Source organism: Gracilinanus agilis, chromosome 1 (assembly GCF_016433145.1).
Source record: "Gracilinanus agilis isolate LMUSP501 chromosome 1, AgileGrace, whole genome shotgun sequence".
NCBI lineage: Eukaryota > Metazoa > Chordata > Mammalia > Didelphimorphia > Didelphidae > Gracilinanus > Gracilinanus agilis.
The window spans coordinates 200,047,969-200,071,521 of record NC_058130.1 but is presented as its reverse complement, the minus strand read 5'-3'; the positions used below and the strand labels follow the sequence as shown (position 1 = coordinate 200,071,521).

General features: G+C 36.7%; 1 protein-coding gene across 1 annotated transcript in view; it reads right to left on the bottom strand.

The window, feature by feature from the left end:
- Window positions 1–23,553, bottom strand: part of PCSK5 (proprotein convertase subtilisin/kexin type 5) — a 593,358-nt gene that overhangs the window by 385,279 nt on the left and 184,526 nt on the right. Inside the window, exons 6-7 of the mRNA XM_044678618.1 lie at window positions 20,552–20,640; window positions 9,940–10,112 (exon numbers count right to left, since the gene is read on the bottom strand). Coding sequence (XP_044534553.1) covers window positions 9,940–10,112; window positions 20,552–20,640 — 262 coding nt within the window. The remainder of the gene's footprint in view (window positions 1–9,939; window positions 10,113–20,551; window positions 20,641–23,553) is intronic.

Below are 23,553 nucleotides of genomic sequence, written 5' to 3'. Positions count from 1 at the left end.
ATCCATCTAGTATTGGTCAGAACACATTTGCAGTGTAATGAACAACAAATATTATGAAGGGTATAATTTGTAAAATGTTTTGATGTGGAAAAAGAAAGTATTAAAGATAAAGTACAGTTTAGGATATTTTATTATGCCTCATCAAATCCTACTACCCTTGATGAGATGATATCACAACACTATTAAAAATGAATAATTTCTTTATAAAATTAAAATTCCATCTTAGCGATCTTATTTATTCTTTGTTTTGTTAAGGAAAATGACTTCATTTCTCTCTCTCTCTTTTCTCTCTCTCTCTCTCTCTCTCTCTCTCTCTCTCTCTCTCTCTCTCTCACACACACACACACACACACAGTTCAATGACTCCATTAATCTCAATTTTCAAAGACTAATGTCACTTCCTTTAATCTTATTTTCTGAGACTGTGCAATAACTGTTTAAAATATTAGTTGTCATCAGAGGTTCATTTTCCACTTTAAGTAAATATTGAGGTTAGTTTGACTCCCTCCACTCTCCCTCACTTCTCCTGTCTAATGTATTACCAAGTCCTGTTAATTCCTGTTCCAAGGTATCTCTCCCATATTTCCCTTCTTTTATATTCATACTGTTACTACTTTGGGTCAGACCCTCATTACCACCCACCAATACAATCATAATAACATCCCTATAGCATCCTAATAGAATGGCAATAGAATAGTATAATAGCATCCCAATTGAACTTCTGTATCTACTCTTTCTCCTTCCTCCCATCTATCTTTAATACCCCTGCAAGTTAATATACCTTGTGCAGAAATCTGGTCATGCCATTTCCATCCATTAATAGTTTCTTGTCTCTTATCAAGTTTAAATCTTTTTTTCTTGATAAAATCAGAATTTATAATTTGCCTTTCTAGTTTTATCTCATAAAACTGGCACATAGTAAGTAAATATTTAGCGACTGATTAATTTAAACATAGCCTGTATTCTAGCCCAACTGGATATCTGGCTCTATACATTTTTTACATTTCTCCTGTCCATACTGTTACTCACACATTCCTTTGCCTGGAATACCCACAACTCCTCTTCCCAGTGAATATTGACTCATCCTTTAAAACCCTCCTCAAATGGCTGAACTCAAAGGAAAGCCAAGAATGTTTTCACAACCTAACCCCAACCCAGCTTTTCAGCCATATTTCATATAGTTCACCTTCATACACATCATATAGTCCAGGCCAGACTGGTCTTGTGATTCATCATACATGGTACTCCCTCCCTTTATTAATCCTTTCCTAATTCCTTTAGAGGGTTAGTGGGTAATAAGTTCCTATCATTTGGACTTCACATAATATTTTGTTTCTATCTCTTAAGCACTAAAGAATTATTTTGTGTTCTTTATTTCTGTGTGTCCCATTCTTTTCCTAGAATATTGTCTTATCAAAAATGTCTCCCTCTCCTAACAATATGGTCTTCCCACAGTTGGAATTTAATAATTATTGAGTGAACTTAAATTACTCTGTGGTAGAGATCTATAGGCACATTTCTCTAGAGTTACTGGACTGGTAGACCAGAGAATATCATAAATTTACTGTAATGGTAAAGAATTAAAAAAAAATTCTCATTTTCTTCTTGCAGATAGAATGATACGGACTAGAAGTTACTACATTTAGGTAGTCTAGAAGATGAAAGGCTAGATTCAAAGGAAAGCCATGAATATTTTCAGACCATAACCCCAATCCACCTTTCCAGCCATGTTTCCTATTGTTCATCTTTATATATATTACAGTCCAGGCCAGACAGGTCTTCTTGTCTTCTTGCTATTCCTCATACATGGCACTTCATCCTCCAATCTCCAGGTCTTTGTATTGGCTACATTTTTGTATCCAGAAGGCACTTCCTCCTTCTCTCTGCCTTTCAGAATCCCTAATGTCAAGCCTTAACTTAATTGACTTTTTATTCCAGAAAACTTTGTTGATCTTTCCAAATGCTAGTGACTCCCAACCAAATTACTCTAAATCTATTGTGCATATACTTTATATATACATCTTGTTGTCTCTACTAGTTAGAAAATAATTTCTTAAGAGGCAAAGACTAACTCTCATTTTTGTTTTTGTAAACCCAGCACTTGGAACAGTACGTAGCACAATATGAATGCTCTGTATAAATGCTTATTGATTGATTGATGTGATGTGATTTATAGCATTTAGATTTATGATTTAATTGGCTTTGTCATATGTCCTTAGGGAGTCATCCCAGATGACTAATGTGAGTATTCTCATTTATTTTCTAACTTCATCTGGTATATCTTTTGGAGGAGGTTTTTTGCAGGTAACAGGTTCAGATTGTCATTCTATTAAGCATTTCTCTCTTCTCTCTTCCCGCAACCTACTTCTTTTCCCACCTGCACTACACTGGGATTGAAGGGCTGAATTTCATCTTATAACAAAAATTGTGGCATTGACAGTCACAAGAATTTTGAGTCCCTGAGGTTAGGTCCCAAGATTTTTAAATTGCAATCACATGGTATTTCCAAGGACTCTCAGGACTTCCAAGAACCCCAAGGACTTGCTTTAACCTCCCACTCCTTCCCCAAGCATTAATACTCTTACAATCTGCTTTCTCCACCCATGGCCACTTCCTTCCTAGTGCTTAGAAAATACTTAAAATCCACTTTATAATATATTGGGCTATATTGACACTACCCTATTTATTTTGAGAACCACCTTCAGTTTCATACAGTGAAGGGAAGAACTGAGATCTTCTTAGCTTCTTATTCTGAAAGAATTGCTTCATACATGCCAACTACTAATTATTTCAGCAATGTTTGTGCATATATAATAAAACAAGTCTCTTCCTGAGGTTGAAATGGATATGGCAAACATTTGAAGGGTGAGATTTTTAGTAATGCCATATCATATGAGCCCTGAGCCAGTAAGCACAATTCTCTTTAAAAGCAGGAAGATGATTCCTCTTGTTTTCCCTGGAGAAGGAAAAAAACTGTCAGTTGCTGACCTGATCCTGGCTTCTTGTAAGGAATTTCTATTATACCCCAAATCCTTCCACTAGGAAAGAGTTATTCTCTGCAGGGCATTCTGATGTATGTTCAGATAGTATAGTCACTGACCTATCCCACTTTTGGCAGTCTAGAAATACATGATATTCCTATACTGTATATGACAAGTTTGTGTGTGTGAAAGGCAAAAAAAAATACCAGGAGTGATTTCTTTTTCTTCTCTGTCCATTGAAAACTGGGGTAGTCTTCATTAACCAATTGACAAGGTCATTGTAAGAAAAGCACTATATAATGTGAGCTGTTATTAAAAGCAAAGTAATTTTTATTTTCACTCTGAGTCTAGGCTTGAATGTAGACCATATCAAGCCAAAATCTAGTTCTACAGTATGGATGTGGATAAATATATTTAATTTTCAAAAAAATCATTTCTTCCCTGGAAATATTTCACATTCTCATAAGGATTTTAAACATACAAATGAGTCTGAGATCTTTCTTAATTTAAAAACCAACTAACCAAGTAAACAAAAGAATCCTTCATGTAAATCATTCCTTCTTGTTTGTTAACAAAAGATATTTATCAACAACCTCCCCCCCCTCACCAGACAAATAAAACAACAGCACAGAGTACAAATGCTTCTTTGTAGGTAGTCCTTGGAGTAACTTTGTGATTATCAAATGAAAAACTAAGGAAATGAAGATACACAGGAAAACTGTAAATTCCCGTGTGAAGGAACATTTCCACAGTGTCCTCCAGCTTGAGAAGGTCGAGGGGCAAGGTGAAATGCTTGCTGCTCTCCTTCTTTGTTAGGATGCTTAAATTTCATCCCACTTTTGCCAAGTATATGAATTACTTTGATTTGCATGGCTTCTCTCCTCCTCCTCCCTACCTGGTATGTAAATACAGGGACCAAGGGTGATGTGAAGAACAGTGGGGGGAGGTAGAGCCAAAAAGGAAATGAATGGAGAAGGGATGAGTTTGCAAATTAAGGTTACCATCCCATTTATCTTCCCCTCACCCCTACAGACATACCCCAAGTCTTAAATAGTGACTATGCCTGAGAATACCATTAAAGAGAGCACTTGGGGAAGGCAGGTGGTACACATCTATTAAGCATTGCCCTCTGGCTGACAAGCACTCAGTTTCCTATTATCCCCTTCCCGTCTGGTCTATTACTCACACCAGGAAATGTTTGATGTTCCAAATGTCACATGTTTTTCTCTTCCTAGGTGTTAACAACTCCAACATGACTTGGAATGAACTGAATCTGACACAAAGCTCACTGGCCTTGGGCTTGCTTGATGGGACTATTTACAAAAACTTAACCTCTTAGTCCTTTAGTCAAATAAAGCCAGGAAATAGGCTAGAGTTGGGAAAAGATCTGGAAAAGACACTTTCAATTCTCCTGAACAGTCTTCTGGCAGAAATATGACTTGGGAAAGCCAATGGGGACCTTTCTGCTCAAACGACTACAACAGTTTTCTATGGGTTAAATCTAAGATTTGGATCCTAGTTATTGCTGGCTCTGGATTCACCCTTGGCTGATGTGCTCGTTATGTCACTCTCCTAATTCAATTCAAGGAACACTTCATTGTCTGTATTCCAGACACTTGTAGGGACAAGGATATAAATGTGTATACAAAACAGATCCTGTTCTAAAGTTTGTAATGCAATTTGGATAGAAATGCATTTACATATGTGGGATGGTGTGGTCAAAAGAGCACCAGATTTGTAGTAAGAAGTCCTTGACTTGAATTCCAGCTCTGCCACTTTTAGCGTCTGCATGACCTTGGGAAAGGGATGCCTTAGAATCCTCCTCTGTAAACTGAAGGCACTGGTCTAGAGGATCTTTTAGGCTCCTTCTGCCTTTCAAGCTGGGGTATATGAAGAGAGGAGGTAAATAAATACAGTGGAGAAGTCTAGGTGAAATGTGACTAAACAATTTGTGAAAGGAGAGCTCATTTTCTATGTTGGTTCTGCATTGAGAAAGGCAAACTATAGGATCTGAAGCCACTTTCCCTCTCCTCCCCTGAATTTAAAAACCGAGATTATTTGATATCATGTATATATTGATATTTTGGGTAAGAATTCCAAACCCAGCTTATGGACAGTCTGAACAGGTCTATCATTTGTTTATTTTAAGCTCTAATTTTTGTATTTGGCAAAACATTTAATTACATTTGACTACATGAACATGATCTTTCTAGGTAGTAAGTTCAGCAGATTTTCAGCTAAGATAGGAACTCTTTCATCCCAATAATATCCTTCAGAGTTCTAAATATATATCTTTAACTGGTTAAAACATATTGCTGAGCTAAATCTCAATTAGATGGGTCATTATTAATTAAAATGTTGTGGGTGTATTATTTGGAGGCAAAAAAAGTTGGAAATAAATAAATATGTGCAATCCTTTAATTTAAACAACTCAGTCCTTCAACAGCATCTACAGAAAGAATAATGTTTATAATTCAAAGGCTAGTCTAACAGTTACCACTTAACCTAAAATTACATTCATTTGTTAAGGTACCCCCAATTTAAAACATGATGCTTTAAAAGGACTCAAACATAACTGCAAATAGAAATAGAAAGAAAAGTGATTCTTGTAAAAAAAAGATATATTTTGTTTTAAACTCTTCCTTTCTGTCTTAGAATCTATACTAGTATTGGTTCTACTGCAGAAGAGCAGTAAGAGCTAGGCAATGAGAGTTAAGTGACTTGCTCAGGGTCATATAGCTAGGAAATGTTTGAGATCAAATTTGGACCCACATCCTCTTGACTCCATGCCTGTTGCTTTGTCTACTGTGCATAAAACATGATAATTTAGAAAGACTCTATCTTGGATATGACTTAAAATAGTAAGAAAAATTATTCTCTTAAAATTTTTTTGAGCTATTTTTTTTAGTCAAGAAATATCTATTCAACAAATACATTCCCTTTTTTACTCCTGCCCCAACCAGTATCATCAGAGGATTGTTCTAATGACCACCATATTTTCACTGGGCTTTTCAAAGACAAGGCCAAAACAATTCACCTGACAAGGGTGGAGACAAGCTCTACTGTTTTTTCCACATTATCATTTTAAAGACTGGCTTCACCCACACATCTTCATGATTTCCCCTTCTCAGAATCTCAGCTGATTATGTAACCTATCTCCTCCCATTAGACAGTAAATAAATCCCCTAGGAGACCATTTACACTTGGCAAGAGAAAGGTGCCAGAGCTAAGTTTAAACATGGTTTTTACTACTATAACCTACTTACACACAATACTCCACATCCGCATGGGGGAATTCCTGATTTGGAAATTCACATCACTGATGTGGATTGTGACCTGCCTATAATGTAATTGTTTGAGTGTCAGAGAGTTGCTTGAGGGAAGTAGAGGCTAAGGAAGGGGTCAAGTAAGTATTTTGACAGTTGGGGATCTACTTGAACCCAGACTTTTCAGACTTTAAACTTAGCACGTAATCCAATATATGATGCCTTCTTTATATCTAGAGAAATAAAGATTGGTCCAGTTAAATAGAACTGCAGAATTTAAAAAGAAATAGGTCTGTTCTCAGATACTTCTTAGCTGTGTGGCTCTGAGCAAGTCACTTAACTCTCACTGCCTAGCCCTTACCACTCATCTGCCTTGGAACCAATAGACAGTATTAATTCTATGATGGGAAGGAAAAGAAAAGAAAGGAAAAGAAGAGAAAAGAAAAGGAGAGAAGAGAAGAGAAGAGAAGAGAAAAGAAAAAGAAGAGAAGAGAAAAGAAAAAGAAGAGAAGAGAAAAGAAAAAGAAGAGAAAAGAAAAAGGAAAAGAAAAGCATCTTTAGAAATCATATGGTCCCCATCCTCAATCCTTGCAAAATGAAGAAAATGAGGTCTAGAAAGTTTAAATGACTAACCTGAGATAACAACATGGTATGTTGATGATAGAGTCAAAGACTAGAACCCAGAAGTTCTGGCTCCTTTTGTTCAACACAATATTAGAAAACCTGACACTGTTAAAGAAAGGGGCTGATAAAAGGTATGCTATCTATCAGGGCTGACAGACTCTATAATTTGAGCCTGCCAAGCTGGCTCAAGATCCTCAGGTGGTAGATGGATCTAGGCTAAGTGAGAGATGAGGTTGGCTGGGTGATCACCATGTGCTAGTAATCCCCAGGATTTAAGAAGTTCAGTTTAGCCAAGCCTACACCTTTTTTAACAGTGCCCAAGCCAAAGTATTAAGTGAGGGGTTGTATGTATGATCAACAACTCCTCTGGCTCCTTGGCTTGGGGTTGGATTTGATGATAAAAGGTTGGTTTGGACTGATATTGATTTGCTAAATGGATAACACTAATAATCTGACTGTAGTTTGATAAATCCCTTTCCCTATAGCTGTGGATGTCACTAGTCAGGAAAGGAGCACAAATCTTCAGCTGGATTAAACTATAACAGGATTTATTGCTTATCTTAAGGGTTAGGAACAAGGAATCAGGATAGAGGTTTGGGAATGCTATATTATGTCTAATTAAGTTATGGTGATCTACATCTATAGGTAATAGGTGGATATCAGGCTGGAGATTCTTCTCCCTCACACAATCCCTGGTTTGACCTGGCTATGGTGCAAATCAAAGGACAGGGAAGGATAATGATGTTCTTCTTAGCAGCTGTGATGTTATTCTCTCTCAGCTCTATTAGTATCAGGAGAAATTGAACCTCCTATGGCACTGAGGTATGGATGCTGGATTTGCAGGTCTATGGTCTACCCTCCCATACACGACCGTCCTCCCAGAATACCCTTCTCCATTTGAGACACTGGGTGGTGCAGTCCATGGGTATTTATAGAGGTGTTCCCAACTGTCTCTTGGCCTTGGCTTATGCCACCTAGGTAAATTCCAAGTTCTTTAACTAACGATCCTGTCACTCAGGCTGTTTTCCATCTTTTCCCAGAAATTCCTTATCCCAATATGTGTATTATACTTTTATTGTTGTTCAGGCATGTCCAACTTTTTGTAACCCCATTTGGAATTTTCTTGGCAAAGATACTGGAGAGGTTTGCCATTTAGTCTCCAGTAATTTTACAGATAAGGAAACTGAGGCACTCAGGGTTTAGTGAGTTGCCCAGGGTCAAACAGCTACTAAGTGTCTGAAGCCAAATTTCAACTCAGGAAGATGAGTCTTCCTGACTCCAGACTTGGCCCTCTATTCACTAGCCATCTAGGTGCCCCTTATCCTTTTATAGTGTATCCACCAATGTAAAGGGCATATTTTATTATAGTTGATGGTCAATATTTGGAGTTGAGGGGAAAGTGTGGCTTGTTTAATTTTGTTATTGGTTAATGGAGATGAAGGGGAGCAAAGTCAATAGTCACAGGCTAGGGAATTCTGGGAATTCTGCTTTTTCCCCTGGACTGTAATCCATAGTAGTAGAGAAAACATTCACATCAATAAAATGACAGGTCCAACAAATATCTGTGGACAGATGGTCATGTTGGTGTGTATCGCCCTGACTCTGCTCAGTAATGCGCATGCATCTAACAATAATTTTCAATCCTTAGGGCTGTTGTGAGGAAAACACTATTAAATATGAGTGCTAATAATAATACAACAAAGAAATAGGATGATTTGATGGTTCATTTGGCTGCATTGTTCCTTCTTGTTTTCATTCATAGTTTGGAAGGGGTAGCATCAGTATATATATATATATATATACATATATATACACATATTTATACATGTAGATAATAAAAAATAATAAAGATGATAAGATAATGATGGTTATGGTTAACATTTATATAGTCTTCTATGCACCAGGCACTGTAGTAGGCACTTTACAAATATTGTCTTACTTTGTCCCCATAACAACTCTACAACATAAGTGCTATGATTATCCCATTTTATGGTGAGAAAATTGAGGCGTTGAGAGGACATGCCTGGAGTCATGCATCCAGAAAATAGCTGAGATTAGGTTTGAGAAATGTAGGCAGTGAAAAAACTAAATAAAACAATAGTTGTTCTTTTTCTCAAAGGAATGTAATGTTGACTTGGATTGAAGAAGGAAACTGAGGTCATATCAGTTGTCCTCATAGAACCTTCAATCAGAAACAGAAAAGTATTATCATTACTTTTTCTCTAATACTTCTCCCTCTATGGCTTCAGGCACTTCTTAAATGTATGACCCTGGGCAAGTCACTTAACCCCCATTGCCTAGCCCTTTCAGCTCTTCTGCCTTGGAACCAATATACAGTATTAATTCCAAGATGGAAGGTAAGGGTTTAAAACAAACAAACAAACAAACAAACAAACAAACAAACAAACAAACAAACAACAACAAACAACAACAACAACTTCTACCTCTAAAAGTTCCAGTTCTTCACCTTAAATCAATGTAGATACAGTTTTCTGTTTGGAAAGTCTGGAGCCCATTTGATCCAAACTTCCCATTATTCCCATTCCTGTTGAAGGGCTAGGAGCTCTTAGTTCATATGTAGACCAGACTAACAAACATAACCTGACTCCAAATTATAATCAATATCCCATTCTTCTCTACCAGATCTTGGCTCATGTTGCCATTTCTTTAGCTATTTTATTTTCCAGGGAATTATTACAATTAATATAATTCTAATAATAATCATGATAGTTGTTTTACAGAAGAAAAATAATTAAAAAACACAATGCAATAAACATTACTATAATTGCCACTAAAGGAAAGGAGGTATATGAGAAACCTTAGATCCCAAAGTCATGGTATTCCATTGGCAACTCAGTGAACAAATGTTCTTTTTCCTGATGATGAATTAATTTAACCCACAATAGGTGTAGGTGTGGGAAATGTTGTATAAAATAAATTTGAAAGTCCACTCTACACGAGGCTTTATTGTGCTAAGCTAAGACATATATTTATATATATACATATAAATTTTATCTATTTAATTACGAAGAGATAAGGTGAAAATAGATACACTAATTAAAACTTACCAGTCTTACACCAGTTTCAAAGGCTTGCCGAGTTAGAGGAGCAGGTCCATCTACTGTTTTGCCATCATCATCTGGACCCCAACTAGCACTGTAGATGGCCACATATTGGGGATTGAAGCCAACTGACTTTGCTTCAACCATATCTGTTACATCTCCATCTAGCATTCGCACTCCTGTGTTAGAAATACAAAAGTAAATATAAAAACCATGATAATACCTAGAGTTACTGAGCATAAAATGGTAGGAAAATGTTTTAAGTGAGTGGCTTTTTCTTGGGAAAAGGAAAAAACACACCTCTTTTTCTGTACATTGTTTTATTTTCCTTAATTCTTTGTTAATGACATTACCCACATTCATATTTTCTCATCAGGAATTTAAGTCTTAACATTTATATAGAATTTGAAAAGCCTCCATATAATATGTTATCTCAAAAACTAGAAAGCTGACACAATCTTAAGATATGACTTCATTGTCAATTTATTTGCTAATAAAATAATTAGTGAGAATACTCTGTATTCATGAGGTACTTTCCTTCAAAGAATCTCAAAGGATTTGGTGATTATTCACTCATTAATCTTCATTTTAGTATATCCCTCTTGGACAGCTGGGAATTATCATCAACCCCATTTCGAGAAGGAGAAACCAAGGCCTAGAAAATTTAGGGATTATGACATATGCCAAGTGAAATATATTTCTTTTTTTATATCCTTTGCATTAAAGGAAGCATGTTCAATATTAACAAATTAATATACCTCAGACTTTTTTTTTTCTTAATTCAATCATATGTCCAAAACATTTAAATTAATAATCTCTCATGGAAAGATATACTTTCAGTGATATGTCTTATCACTTTACATTTATACTTTTAGAACTCTAAAAAAAATATGAAAGTGGGATTAAAAGGTTCATATCCATTCAAAAATCTGTCAGATTAACTCCCTGGAATGGTCATGTTCATAATTGAGTTTTGTCTAATAATAATAACAATAACAAAGTATTTTTGTACTGCTTTATGGCTGACAAAGCACTTTTCAGTTTTTATCTCATTTGATTCTCACAGCAACCCTGGGGGCTAGGCATTATTATTATTTTCATTTTACAGATAAGGAAACTGAGTCAGAGGAGGTTAAGTGTCTTGCCCAGAGTTCTATGGCTAATAAGTATCTGAAGTTGAATTTGAACTCAGGTCTTCCTGTCTACAGGTCTAGTGTTCTATCCTCTGAGGCACCTAGCTGCTTCTATCTTGACTCCTACCTACCTAGTCATCTCTTATAATGAAGAATTTTTTTTTTAAGAAGGAAGGGGGAAAAATAGCTCTGCAAAACTAAAGAGTCCACTAACTAAGGTTGGTGGCATATTCTACAGATAGGTCTGTTTAGCCTAGAGAAATTGGAGAGGGAGGGAAATAATACAATGATCCTTGAGCATTTGGGGTCAAGAAATATCATGGGGGAAAGGGTATAGGATTTAACTAAGCTTAATAGGACAGAATTACAATGGGTCAAGCTTCCTAAGGATCTTCTTTAAATCAAATCTTCAAGCAGACATTCAAATCAAGAATGAGCCATCTCAGAGGCATCAATTTATCCATTACTGCAGGTCTTCAAGAGAAGGCTGCAGGACCATTTGTCAGAGATGTCATAAGAGGGGATAAACATCCATCACTGTATTAGAATGTGGACATCTGAAGTCCTTTCTAATTCGGAGATGGAAGATTCTATAATCCCAGAGTTGGCGACCTAAAGCAGGAGTGTATTGTTAAATGTTGAACAACCAACTCTCCTAAAAAAAGTATATAAAACTAAGTTTTATTTGCATTATTAGCATTTTCTTAAGTCAATCCACAAAATAATAAATCAAGCTCTTGTGGTATAGATTTGTATGTGCAATTGTGAGTGCAAATGCTTACACTGAAACTTTAACCATTGGCTGCTTGGTTGAGCTCTAGTACCCACCCTGGGAAGAGATGGGAGAAGGAGATATGTGATTAAATATAGATTAACGTGGCTAATACTCTCCTGAGGCCAAGTTAAGGGAATGTTAAGTTTGTAAGGAAAAAATGCCTGGTTAGCCCAGAGAGCTAAGAAAACTATATTGAAATTCAGGTTGTCTTGGATCACCAAGAGCCTCTTAGACCTCTGGTCAAAGGAAGAGCCTGCCAGGTGGTGGAGAAAGGCCATTCCAGAGATGACATTTAAAGAACCTACAAGCCAAGTGAGCCCATCTGAGCATCAAGTCTATCTCAAGGAGGAATTAGGTGGACCATCAGTGAAACTGAGCATGAAACTAGAGTGATACGGAGGCAGACTCGCCCCGTGTCATCTTCTTGGCAGCAGAGGATGGGACTCCTCAACAGACTGCTCAGCTGAGCTTGCAGTGAATAAAAGGGTCTCAGGGAAGGAAAGAGGAAAAATCCTTGGAGACAGTCAAGATAAAAAGTGATATCTGAGGATCACAAGAAGGGCAGGGAAGAGAGAAAACATTAACATAAAAGAGATATAAAAATTTGCATTCTTGGAGGTACAAGACTCAAGGAAGATTGTGGGGATAAGACCAACATTCATCCCTGACGCAGTTTCACTCTTCTCACCCAAAACATGGGGGTCTTCCCTAAAAGAAGAAAAAGCTGCTCCTGGGACTTCACTGGCCCTAGAATCCCTGACCTACCTTTGTCTTCTTTTTTTTTTCCTTTTAGGTAAAACCTGTACAATGTGTCTCTTTTCTCCAAAGTGAATGGAAATGATTTGTAAGTTTAGTATAGTTGTCAGATAAAATCCAGATTTCTCTATAAGTGGTAAGAGGGAACAGCAGGATTCTAAAAACTTCTTAGAGGGTCTACTGAGGAGCTGATTTTAATTTCTGTGTTACTTAACCCATATATGGGTCATGCATGAAATTTTAGTTTTTATTGGTTGTAGGATACAGGGGTAGAGGAAGGGTAGTATAGCACATACACATATATATGTGTTTATATATACATATGCATGTACATATATATAAAATGTATGAATATATATAGATATATAATATACAATTTATGAATTCTCACAGCCTGATTTTGGAAAACAGATGGCCTTTAATCTTAGGCAATACAAAATTGAGAAACAAATTAGGCCCCTAAAAAGACGAAAGGCATTTGAATAGCATGGCCACCATATATATGTATGTAATATGTGTATATCATATATGCATATATGTATATGCATAAGTATATAATATATTTATGTGTAAAAACATATATTTTGTGTGTATGAATATAATATTTATGTGTGTATGAATAGATAATATTTGTGTGTATGAATAGATAGAATATATCCGTGTATATAAATATATAATATATTTGCATGTATACATATATCTAATATATTTATGCATGTATAAATATGCATAATATATTTGTGTGTATATAAATAGATATAATATATATTTGTGTGTATACATAAATCTAACATATATTTGTGTATAAATATATCTAATATATATTTGTGTGTGCATAAATATATCTACTATATATTTGTATGTATATATATATAATATAGTTGTATGTATAAATATATATAATCTATTTTTGTGTATAAATATATATATATAAAAATAATATTTGTGTGCATGAATATACATAATATTTATTTGTGTGTATGGATATATAATATATATTTGTGTGTAGAAATATATCTAATATATATCTAGTATATATTTGTGTATAATTATATCTAATATATTTTTATGTGTGTACACATATATATATATAACATATTTGCGTGTGTATAAATATATATAATATATTTGTAGGTATATAATATGTATTTTTGTGTGCATGAATATATATTTGTTTGTGTGTATGAATATATAATATATATTTGTGTATGTATAAATATCTAATATATATTTGTGTGTGTATAAATATATCTAATATTTATTTGTGTGTGTGTATAAATATATATAATATATTTGGGTATGTATAAATATATATATAATAAAAATTTGTGGGTGTATAAATATATGTATTTATATATAGAATAGCAACACCAACATGGCCCAGTGGCAAGAAAAATCACTTGGAAACCTTGATCTAAATCTCAACTCTATGACTTACTTCTTATGGGACATTGGACATGTCTCAATCTCTTTGCCTATCATTTTACCCATGTGTAAAAGTAGGGAATAAGAGCAGATGATATCTGAAGTTCCTCCCAGCCCAAGCAAAGATTTAATTTGTAAAATCTAAACAGCTATATAGTGCTGCTTCTTCCCTTCTTCAGGGCAGCTAAGTGGTGTAGTGGATAGAGTGCTAGGCTGGAGTTAGAAAGACCTTATTTCAAATCTAGCCCCAGACACTTACCAGCTATATGACCCTGGGCAATTCACTTTGCCCTGTTTGCCTCGACTTCTTCATCTATAAAATGAGCTGGAGAAGGAAATGGCAAATTACTTTGCCAAGAAAAGCCTAAATGGTTTTATTTTTTATTTATAGTTTTTTTATTTTTTATTTATAGTTTATTTTACTCAACTTAGAATGTTCTTGTTTTCATAAACATGAATGAGTCATAGTCATAAATTTATTTTAGTTGAGTTTTTTTTAAAAGAAGAGTACCCTTAAATTAGGTCAGCCATCCCTCTTAGTATCTTCTAATAAGCCTGATGTTAAGAGATGGGGAGGAATCCTTAAAAGCAGGTGAATGGGCAAAGTAAGGCAACTTTTGATTAGGTGACTTTTGAAACAAAGCTTCCACTCTTTCTCTGCAGCTCTCCACAGGAAAGGAGGAAAGTCTTTGTCTTTTGTGGTGGGAAATATTTTCTCATTTTCTCTGCAAGTACTTTCCATTATTTTTCAGAACTGGGACCATGTTATGATACACAACCCATTCATATTTCTGCTTACCTAAAGGACAAGATTGCTGTTATACAATTACACCAGTTAGCAATCAGCTGAATTTTTTTGAGTCTGTCCTTAAGATTCGGGTAAATTTAGAGCAATGACGAACAATCAATCGGTTGGAGCTAGCAAAAATTTTCCATTTCAGGTAATTTCTGTAGGAACAAATAATGGTCCCAAGGAGGAACCAGTAGAGCATGTCTGGCATTATGACATACTGGACCAGAAATTGAAGAACTTATGGGCCCAAGTATTTTCAATTTTCAACTATTTTCAATTTTTGAAATTTTCAATTTTTGACTGCTACCAACTGTTACAGTAAGATTCAAAAGGAAAAGAAGAATATGGCAAGTGAACAGCTGATTAAGAAAATGGTAATAGGAAATGGGACAAGGGATGGTATGACCCTAACTATCAATAAACTATATATTTACTTGGAGTTTTGCACATTTGATCTAGAGGAAATGGGGGAGAAGTAACAAATATACTCATTTATCTCTTAGACAACACAATATGGCATAGTGCAGTGATGGGCAAACTTTTTAAAGAAGGGGCAAAAGGAAAGGAAATGCTCATCTGTCAGTCTGTTTCCAAGGCAACTCTTTCCATGTTTCATTGTATTGTATCCTACTTATTGTATTCATCAGATTAGGAATAATGTTGCTGAGGCTGATAGAACATTTCAGGGGGCCACATCTGGCCCGCAGGCAGTAGTTTGCCCATCACTGGCATAGTGGATAGATAGCTGGTTGTTAGAGCCAGGAAGACCTGAAATCAAGTCCTACATCTAACATAGACTGACTGGGACTCTGGGCAAGTCATGACCTCTCAGAGTTTTAGGCAGTTGTCTAAAAATATAAGTTGCAGAACAGGGGATCAATCTGTATAGGTAGAAGGACTTCCTCCTCCGGGACTTCCTTATATCACTGAAATCGTAAGACAAGAGCCTTTTCCCTATTCCATTATGCTAGATACCAAAGGTAGGAAATGGGTAGAAGAGCAGGAGAGACACCCAGAAATTCATATGAGATAACATCTTAGAAGAGGGAAAATAATTTATGACCTTAGATACCTCTACTTAGAGAGAAGAAAGTAAACTAGAGGGCCTAACACAAGTAAGGAAATTTGACTTCACAGATGTTGCCAAAACTTTTTGGGATATACATCATGATTGGAAGATGGCAATGGAAGTACATGCCTTATTCAAAAGAAATATGTTGAAGAATTGGTGGACTAGAATTCATTATATACCATGCATGTCATAGGATCACATATTTATTTTTTCTTAATATGAATCTTCATTGAATTCTTGAAAATATTAGTTAATAGTTTTTATTTTTCTTTTTAATTTAATTTAATTTAATTTTTAATTTTAATTTTTTTAGATTTATCACTTTGGAACTTCTAAGAACCATCTATTTCAGTTCTTTCCTTAGAGATGTGGAAACTGAGGCTTTGGAATGGCAGTGGGGAGGAATGACTTGCACAAGGGTGCTTAAGTAGAAATGTCAGAAACTTTAGAAACAATATGATTTATTAGTCTGTTGAGAATGAGTCATTTCAGATTCTTTGTGACCCCATTTTGGATTTTTCTTTGCAAAGATTTTGGAGTCATTTGCCATTTCCTTCTTCTGCTCATTTTTATAGATGAAGAAACTGAGAAAACAGGGTAAAGTGACTTGCCCAGGGTCTCATCTTGAACTCCAAAAGATGAGTCTTCTTGACTCCAGGCCCAGGGCTCTATCCACTGCATTATCTAACTGCCTTATTAAACAGTACCCAAGATCTAAGGAAGAGAAAGCTTGATAGTCCTTCACAGGACTATTTCAAACTATTTTTAAAAAATCTGTAGAATTCTATAAGGCAACATGGTATGGAGAAAAGATGTTGCCATTGTGAGTTTATTCCCCAAAGTGTCCTGATTTTTATGAAGAAGTTCCTTCCTGTTCTTGGATTCTGTGACTGCAAGGAAATACAGAATTATGGATAGAGGTTTGAGCTTGTCCTCGGGAAGACCTAGCTTCATACCCTGCTTCAGAAATTTATGAGCAATGTAACACTGGGCTAGTCACAACCCCCATGCCTCAGTTTCCTTATCTACATTGTGAAATGTTCCTTTGTAGCTCTGAATCTAGGATCTTGGACTTTAGAACTCTTCATCTGCCATTATTCTTAATAATTAAATCATGTATACTATTTCCACACACACAATAATAGTGAACATTTACATAAGACTTTCACATTTACAAAGCATCCTACCCATCATCTCATTGGGTCTCCACAACAACCTTGGAAAAGTACAGCTGCTTTTATCCTCCCTGTTTTAAAGGTGAGGAAACTGAGGCTGAGCATGGTTAAGTGATTCACCCAGAGTTACACAGATAGGAAAGTTCTGAGGCAAGATTTGAACTTATACCTTCCTGACATTAATTACTCTTTCTACTATGCACTACGGAGTTACAGGAGGGCAGGGGCTAATAGCTGTCCAAAGAACTTATAAAGAAGATCTTGTACTTGCTCCCACTAGAAGGGACACTCTTTCTCCACTCTTAGATATGCAAACTGTGGATGAATAGTCTTCATGTATTATTCTGTAGTTTGAAGATGGGATTAACTCTTCCCTCACCCACTTTTAGATTTAATCACCAAAAGTGCATATACCCCACTTATCCTTAAGTATGGGGAGGTCTGTGACCCACATATGCTATAGTGGGTGATGAATCAGAAACTCACTGATTGCCCCCTAGGCAGTCCTAAGCAAAGCTAAAGCTGCAATTGATCCACGTAAAGAGGATGGAAGGCACAGGAAATGACGAAAGGAATGGTCTTTAAAAGTGGGAGAAACTTCCTGTGATCATCTCTTTCATCTTCAAACTTGACCTTGAAGGAGCTCCAGCTTTGACCTCAGACTGTTCTTGGATTTTCCCTTAGAGCTACCATGTGGGTGAGTAAAAAAGGCTGACTCCTTTTTCTGACTTTTCTAGAGGTACTAGCCTCTGGAGAGGCCCCTCATCTTGGAGGAGGCCTCATGGCTAAAAACCTTGTTTTATTTACCTCTGGGCCCCCTTTGCTGGGGCCTCTGAAGCCCTGCCTGGTTTGAACAGGGCCAGAGTAATTATCTACTCTCTCTCTTGTTGCCTTACTTTCACTCTTTCTCCCTTTGTAAATAAACTACCATAAAAAGTCATCCTGACTTGAGTAATATATTTCTGGTGACTACATTTTTATACATTTAGTCCAACCTTTAATTTTTTTGACACTTATAGTAGTGATGACAGACTGGTTAGCCAAGGAAAGACCAAATACAAGATAACACCAGGAGAAGGCCCATGTTTAGGAAGCACACGCTTTTCCTGGAATAGACTGCTTTGACCCACCTAATATCTGCCTCTTCAATTCTGAAGAAGTACATTTGTGTAGTGTGAGGAGGGGTCCATGTGGGTGTGTGTACACTTGATCCTTGGTTAATATTGATTTAGATCATCCTGGTATCTTTCTATGTAAAGGACCTTCCCTCTAAGGTAAGGTGCCTACTGACACCCTGAAATGAATTAGAATCATGGGACCTGGCATAACTTATATAACATAATTATTTTTATCTTACACACACACACACACACACACACACACACACACACACACCCCTCCCCCTCTGGGCTACTCCTGAGCATTACAGTGCCTTAGGCCAGGCCATAGGGAACTAACTATAGGATTCCTTAGCCTGTTTTTCCCCCCATGTCTGTCTTCATATTTTATTGAGTTACTGCTGATGCCATTTTATTTGAATTTGTCACTCTCAGCTTACATTCTCAGAAAAATTAATACCACTAAAAAAATCCTTATCATCCTAATTTATATTGATTTGGCTGAGTGCTTCTAATAAGCTTTCCATACACGTATTAATCCAAATCTAGGGCACATTTTCCCCTAAATCTGACTCATAAAAAAACCTGTGTATCTAAATCAGGCTTTTGTTAGCATGAACACAGCTTAGACTGGTGCAGGATGATATTAGATTTGGAGTTAAATGATTCAGATTCAAATTCAGACTTGGTTACTTGCTACTTGTATAATCTTGAGAAAAGTTATTTAATCTTCTGGCCCTCAGTTTCCTCATTTGGAAAGTGAGGAGGTTGAATAAGATGTTCTCTAAGGTTCCCTTTAGCTCTCATTTTAAGGGTCTTTGAACTATAAGATCTCTCTTTTTTTTAACCCTTACCTTCCATTTTAGAATCAATAGTGTATATTGGTTCCAAGGTACAAAAGCAGTAAGGGCTAGGCAATAGGAGTTAAGTGACTTGCTCAGGGTCACATAGCTGGGAAGTATCTGAGGTCAGATATGAACCCAGGTCCTCCCATTGCTAGGCCTGGTTCACCATCCACAGAACCACCAAGGTGCCCCAGAACCTTAAAGTCTTAATGCTATCCACGAAAAGCCAAGAGTAGTTGCAACAGCTTCCCTACTGACCGCAGCAGCTCTGGGGGAACCTGTGACACTAGCATAACTAAGAGAGGTGCATTTCTCTGATTTGTACCAACTATTTAGATCCAAATTCCATAAAGAAGAGAGTTTTACTAAATATTCCATTGGCTTTCTCTTTTCTCCTCAAAGCCCCAAGTCTGGCTAGTAAAGAGAGATCTCAAATAAGCCATTTAACTCTTCTGAGTCTCAGGCAACTCTCTAAGACTTTATTTTATTTTATTTTTTCTTTTTTAAAATAAATTTTTATTGTTCCTTTATTTTTTATATCACCATAGTTTCCCTCAATAGCCCTTGCTAACTCTCTCCCAAAGAGCCATCCCATATACCAAATGCTATTTTTTAATTTTAATTTTTAAATATTTACATGATTCATTTTCTTTCCCTCTCATCTTCATCCCTCCCTCCCCTCCAGAGCTGACAAGCAATTCTACTGGGTTGTACAAATGTTATCATTTGATACCTATTTCCATATAATTCACTTCTGCTATTCTCTAAGGTTTTAAATTATAGCCAGGTAGACTGACTGAGCCGCCTTGTTGGAACAAAGTTCCCTAACTACGAAATCAGTGGTCCTTGACATAGAGACACAACCACACACACATATATACAGAGATGTCATTCACACACATTATTCTTTCTAAAGAGATGTCATGTGAGAGACGTGGGCACTATCTGGACCCCTACGGCATACGTATGTTTAAACTACTTAAATGAGCTCACAGTACAGGGCATCTTGAATGATTTATGAATATTTTACAGAATTAGTTTGTTGTGACCCTAATGCTGAAAAGAAGTGGACATCTCTGTAGAGCTGGAGCAGAAGGGCCAATTAAATACTCCTCCTGTTTGATAGATTCCAAACCAAATCTTTCCACCGAGAAGCAACTGCCTGGCGTGCTTATTATCGATACTTCCCGCCCAAGCGCCAGATGTAATGTTTTCAGCACTGCAAGGTCAAGGTTACTACCTCCACTGAGGGCGCTGACAATCCCTTTGCCAATTACAGAGACAACTTTTGGAGTGACCACCCCTGAAGGCTATAATTGCTTTTAACCACATGCACATCACAGCCATTTTATCCTTGGCAACAGCTGAAGACTGTTATGCAAACACATTTCTACTTCTCTTCAAAAAGCTTATTGAGTAACCTCTCAGCAAAAAATAAAATAATAAAATAAAATAAAATAAAATAAAATAAAATAAAATGGTCCTTGGGTTTGCTTTCTCTTCTGATACAAGTCTGTTCCACATACCTCCAATCTTGGCGTTGAATGCGATCCCCACTGTGCAGTGAGAGTTGTTTGCTGCAGCTGCCACTTCTCCAGCACAACGGGTCCCATGTCTGCAGGCAGAACACACACATTTTTCTAAAGTAAGTAACACTGTCCACAGAGACCCAAGGCATTGATTGGTAGGTACTACTTGAGCTTAACAATTTGGATTCTGGGTATTTCTGGATGTCCCAGATCCAAGTAGTACTTATAGTTTCTACCACACAATTTTAGCACCAAATGATACTGTCTCAGCTTGTTCATTTTCCTATTTATTATTCTTCAGTCCCTGAATAAACTGGGTGGGCATTTCATAAATGTTTATTGACTAACTAAATGACTGGGTTACTCTTTGGGTCATCTCCTTGACAGCAGGAATCACTGGATTTATTCCTCTTTTGTTTCTCCCGGTAACTTTTACAGTGATAGGCATGTAATAAACAATCAAGCATATTGATTGTTTAATTGATTGGTGTTGAGATAAAATGAGCATTTTTCTGTATTTTAGTGTATCTGCATTAGCTAAATTCTTTGTATCTTATTAATAACATTTCAAAATACTATTCTGTCTCCTTCTGCTATGTTAACCTTCCCTGAATCTGATATTATTTCTGCGTGGAGTGAGAAATTAGTGGGTTATTCTCAAGTTATTAATAGCTATTAATATCTAAAAGTTGGTGTGTTCCTCCCCACCCCACTCTTTTTTTTTTAAACCCTTACCTTCCATCTTGGAGTCAATACTGTATATTGGTTCCAAGGCAGAAGAGTGGTAAGGGTAGGCAATGGGGGTCAAGTGACTTGCCCAGGGTCACACAGCTGGGAAGTGTCTGAGGTCAAATTTGAACCTAGGACTTCCCATCTCTAGGCCTGGCTCTCAACCCACTGAGCTACCCAGCTGCCCCCTCCCCACCCCACTCTTGCAAAAGCATTACAGCTTTAAGTGAGTCTGTCTGGGAATTGCCCTTGATGGGGGTCTTGGGATGATAGTCTTAGATCCTGAAGTACCTGTGATCATATTTTAAGTATCCATCTTGAGTACCCTTTTGTCTTAGAAGACTTTCTTATTGTATCTTTGTATTTGGATTACTGGAGCTTCCAAAAGGAGGTCAAAGCCTGTGGCTTGACTGATCCTCTCATCAGTCCTTCCTAGATAATCCAGTCCCAAATTACTCCCCTCTTTGTATCTGTCTCCAACCTCCTGATCATTTCTTTAAAATATTGATCTACTTGGATGTATCCATTGTGAAGCTATTCTCCAATTTCTTGAAGATATTAATTAGCTTGAATGTGTTCATTGTAAAGCCAGTGTAAAACTATTCAACATTCTCTCTCCAACCATTATAAAAATGTTTATAATCTCTTCTGGGAAACTTGATAGCATCAGGATTCTCCTATAAGTAAGGGATTTTTCTGTGAATTTTGGGGCATTTGTCCTAGGTTAATAACTTGAGGCAGTGCCCCACATTTTCTATATAATCTGTTTGGGGCATCTGTCTTGGGTCGATGACTTGAAAAAGTACTCCCCCCCATCTCTCTGTCTCAATAAGGCATTATATTTTAAGTGATTGATTTCCATGGTCATATATTTTTAATAAGTGGTAAAAGAGGGTGAACTATGAGATTTCCACCCCACACAATTTCCCTGAAGAAAAAAAAAACTTTGATTCAATTTTTGAAAAAGCATTTATTAAGTGCCTGTTATATGAAAGGCACTTGGGATCCCATCATGACTTCAAGCACTCTACATTCCACTTGGGGGTAGAAAATGATGGGATCAAGGAGAAATCTAGAAAGTATGCTCTAGGATAATCTGAGAAGAGATGAGTAAATTCAGGAAGTCTTTATAGTGGAACCAGTATCTGAGGTAAACCCTAAAATGAATGACAGAGAAGAGAAGTGGATTCTAGGCATGGGCAAGATCTATTCCTTCACTTCCCTCTCAAATGAAGAGGTGGCCTTACCCCTTATTGAGGTTAATCCTCCTACCTGCACATAAAAAAAATCTTATTCTATTCCATCTCCTCTCATGGATTGCCTCCTCTGTTGTCCCCACTCTCATTTATCTTTTATCTCTCCAGGTCTACTTGTTGCTTCCCTACAGCCTACAAACACATCCCATATTTCCCCAGTGTTCAAAAAGCCCTCAACTAATCCGTTCATTCCCACTAGCTATTAACCCATATCTCTACTCCCTTTTGTGGCTAAACTCTCTTCCCCTTTGCCCCCCACACCCCCAGTTTATCCTTCTTAACCTCTCTACAAGGTCTGGAGCTCTCTTTTCCTTGATATTCCATTCTCTATAGATTTCCATTACACTACCCTTTTCTGGCTCTTTTCTTACTGACCACTCCTCCTTCTCCTTTCCCCCTTTATTCAGGTCATATCCAATAACCATGGTTGTTGTCCTCTGAGGCTCTGTTCTAGGTCCTCTTTTCTTCTCTCTTATACTTTTCCCCTTGTTGATCTCATCTGTTCCCATGGATCTAAGTATTATTGATATGCTGATGATTTTCAAATCTACTTATCCAGTCCTAACCTCTTTCCTAATTTCCAGACTCTCATCTCCAACCACTTATTAGAAGTTTCCAACTGAATTTCCCAGACATCTTAAAGTCTCTATGCCCAAAACTGAACTAATTTTCTTTCCTCCTAAACCTTTCCCACTCTGAAGTTCCCTATTGCTCTTGAGGCTACCACTCTTCTTCCAGTCACTGAGGTTCACAACCTAGGTATCATCCTCAATTTCTCAATGTCTTGTAATTTTTTCCTTCATAATATATCTTGTATATACTTTCATCTCTGCTTTGACAGAGCCACCATCTTGGTGCAGAATCTCCTTGGCTCTCACCTAGATTATCTCAACAATTTTGGTTTGCTTTTCCTGCCTCAAGTCTTTGCCAACTCCAGGCTATCCTCCACTCTACTGTCATAGCATAGGTCCACCTATGTCACTTTTCTATTGAATAAACTCCACAGGTTCCCTA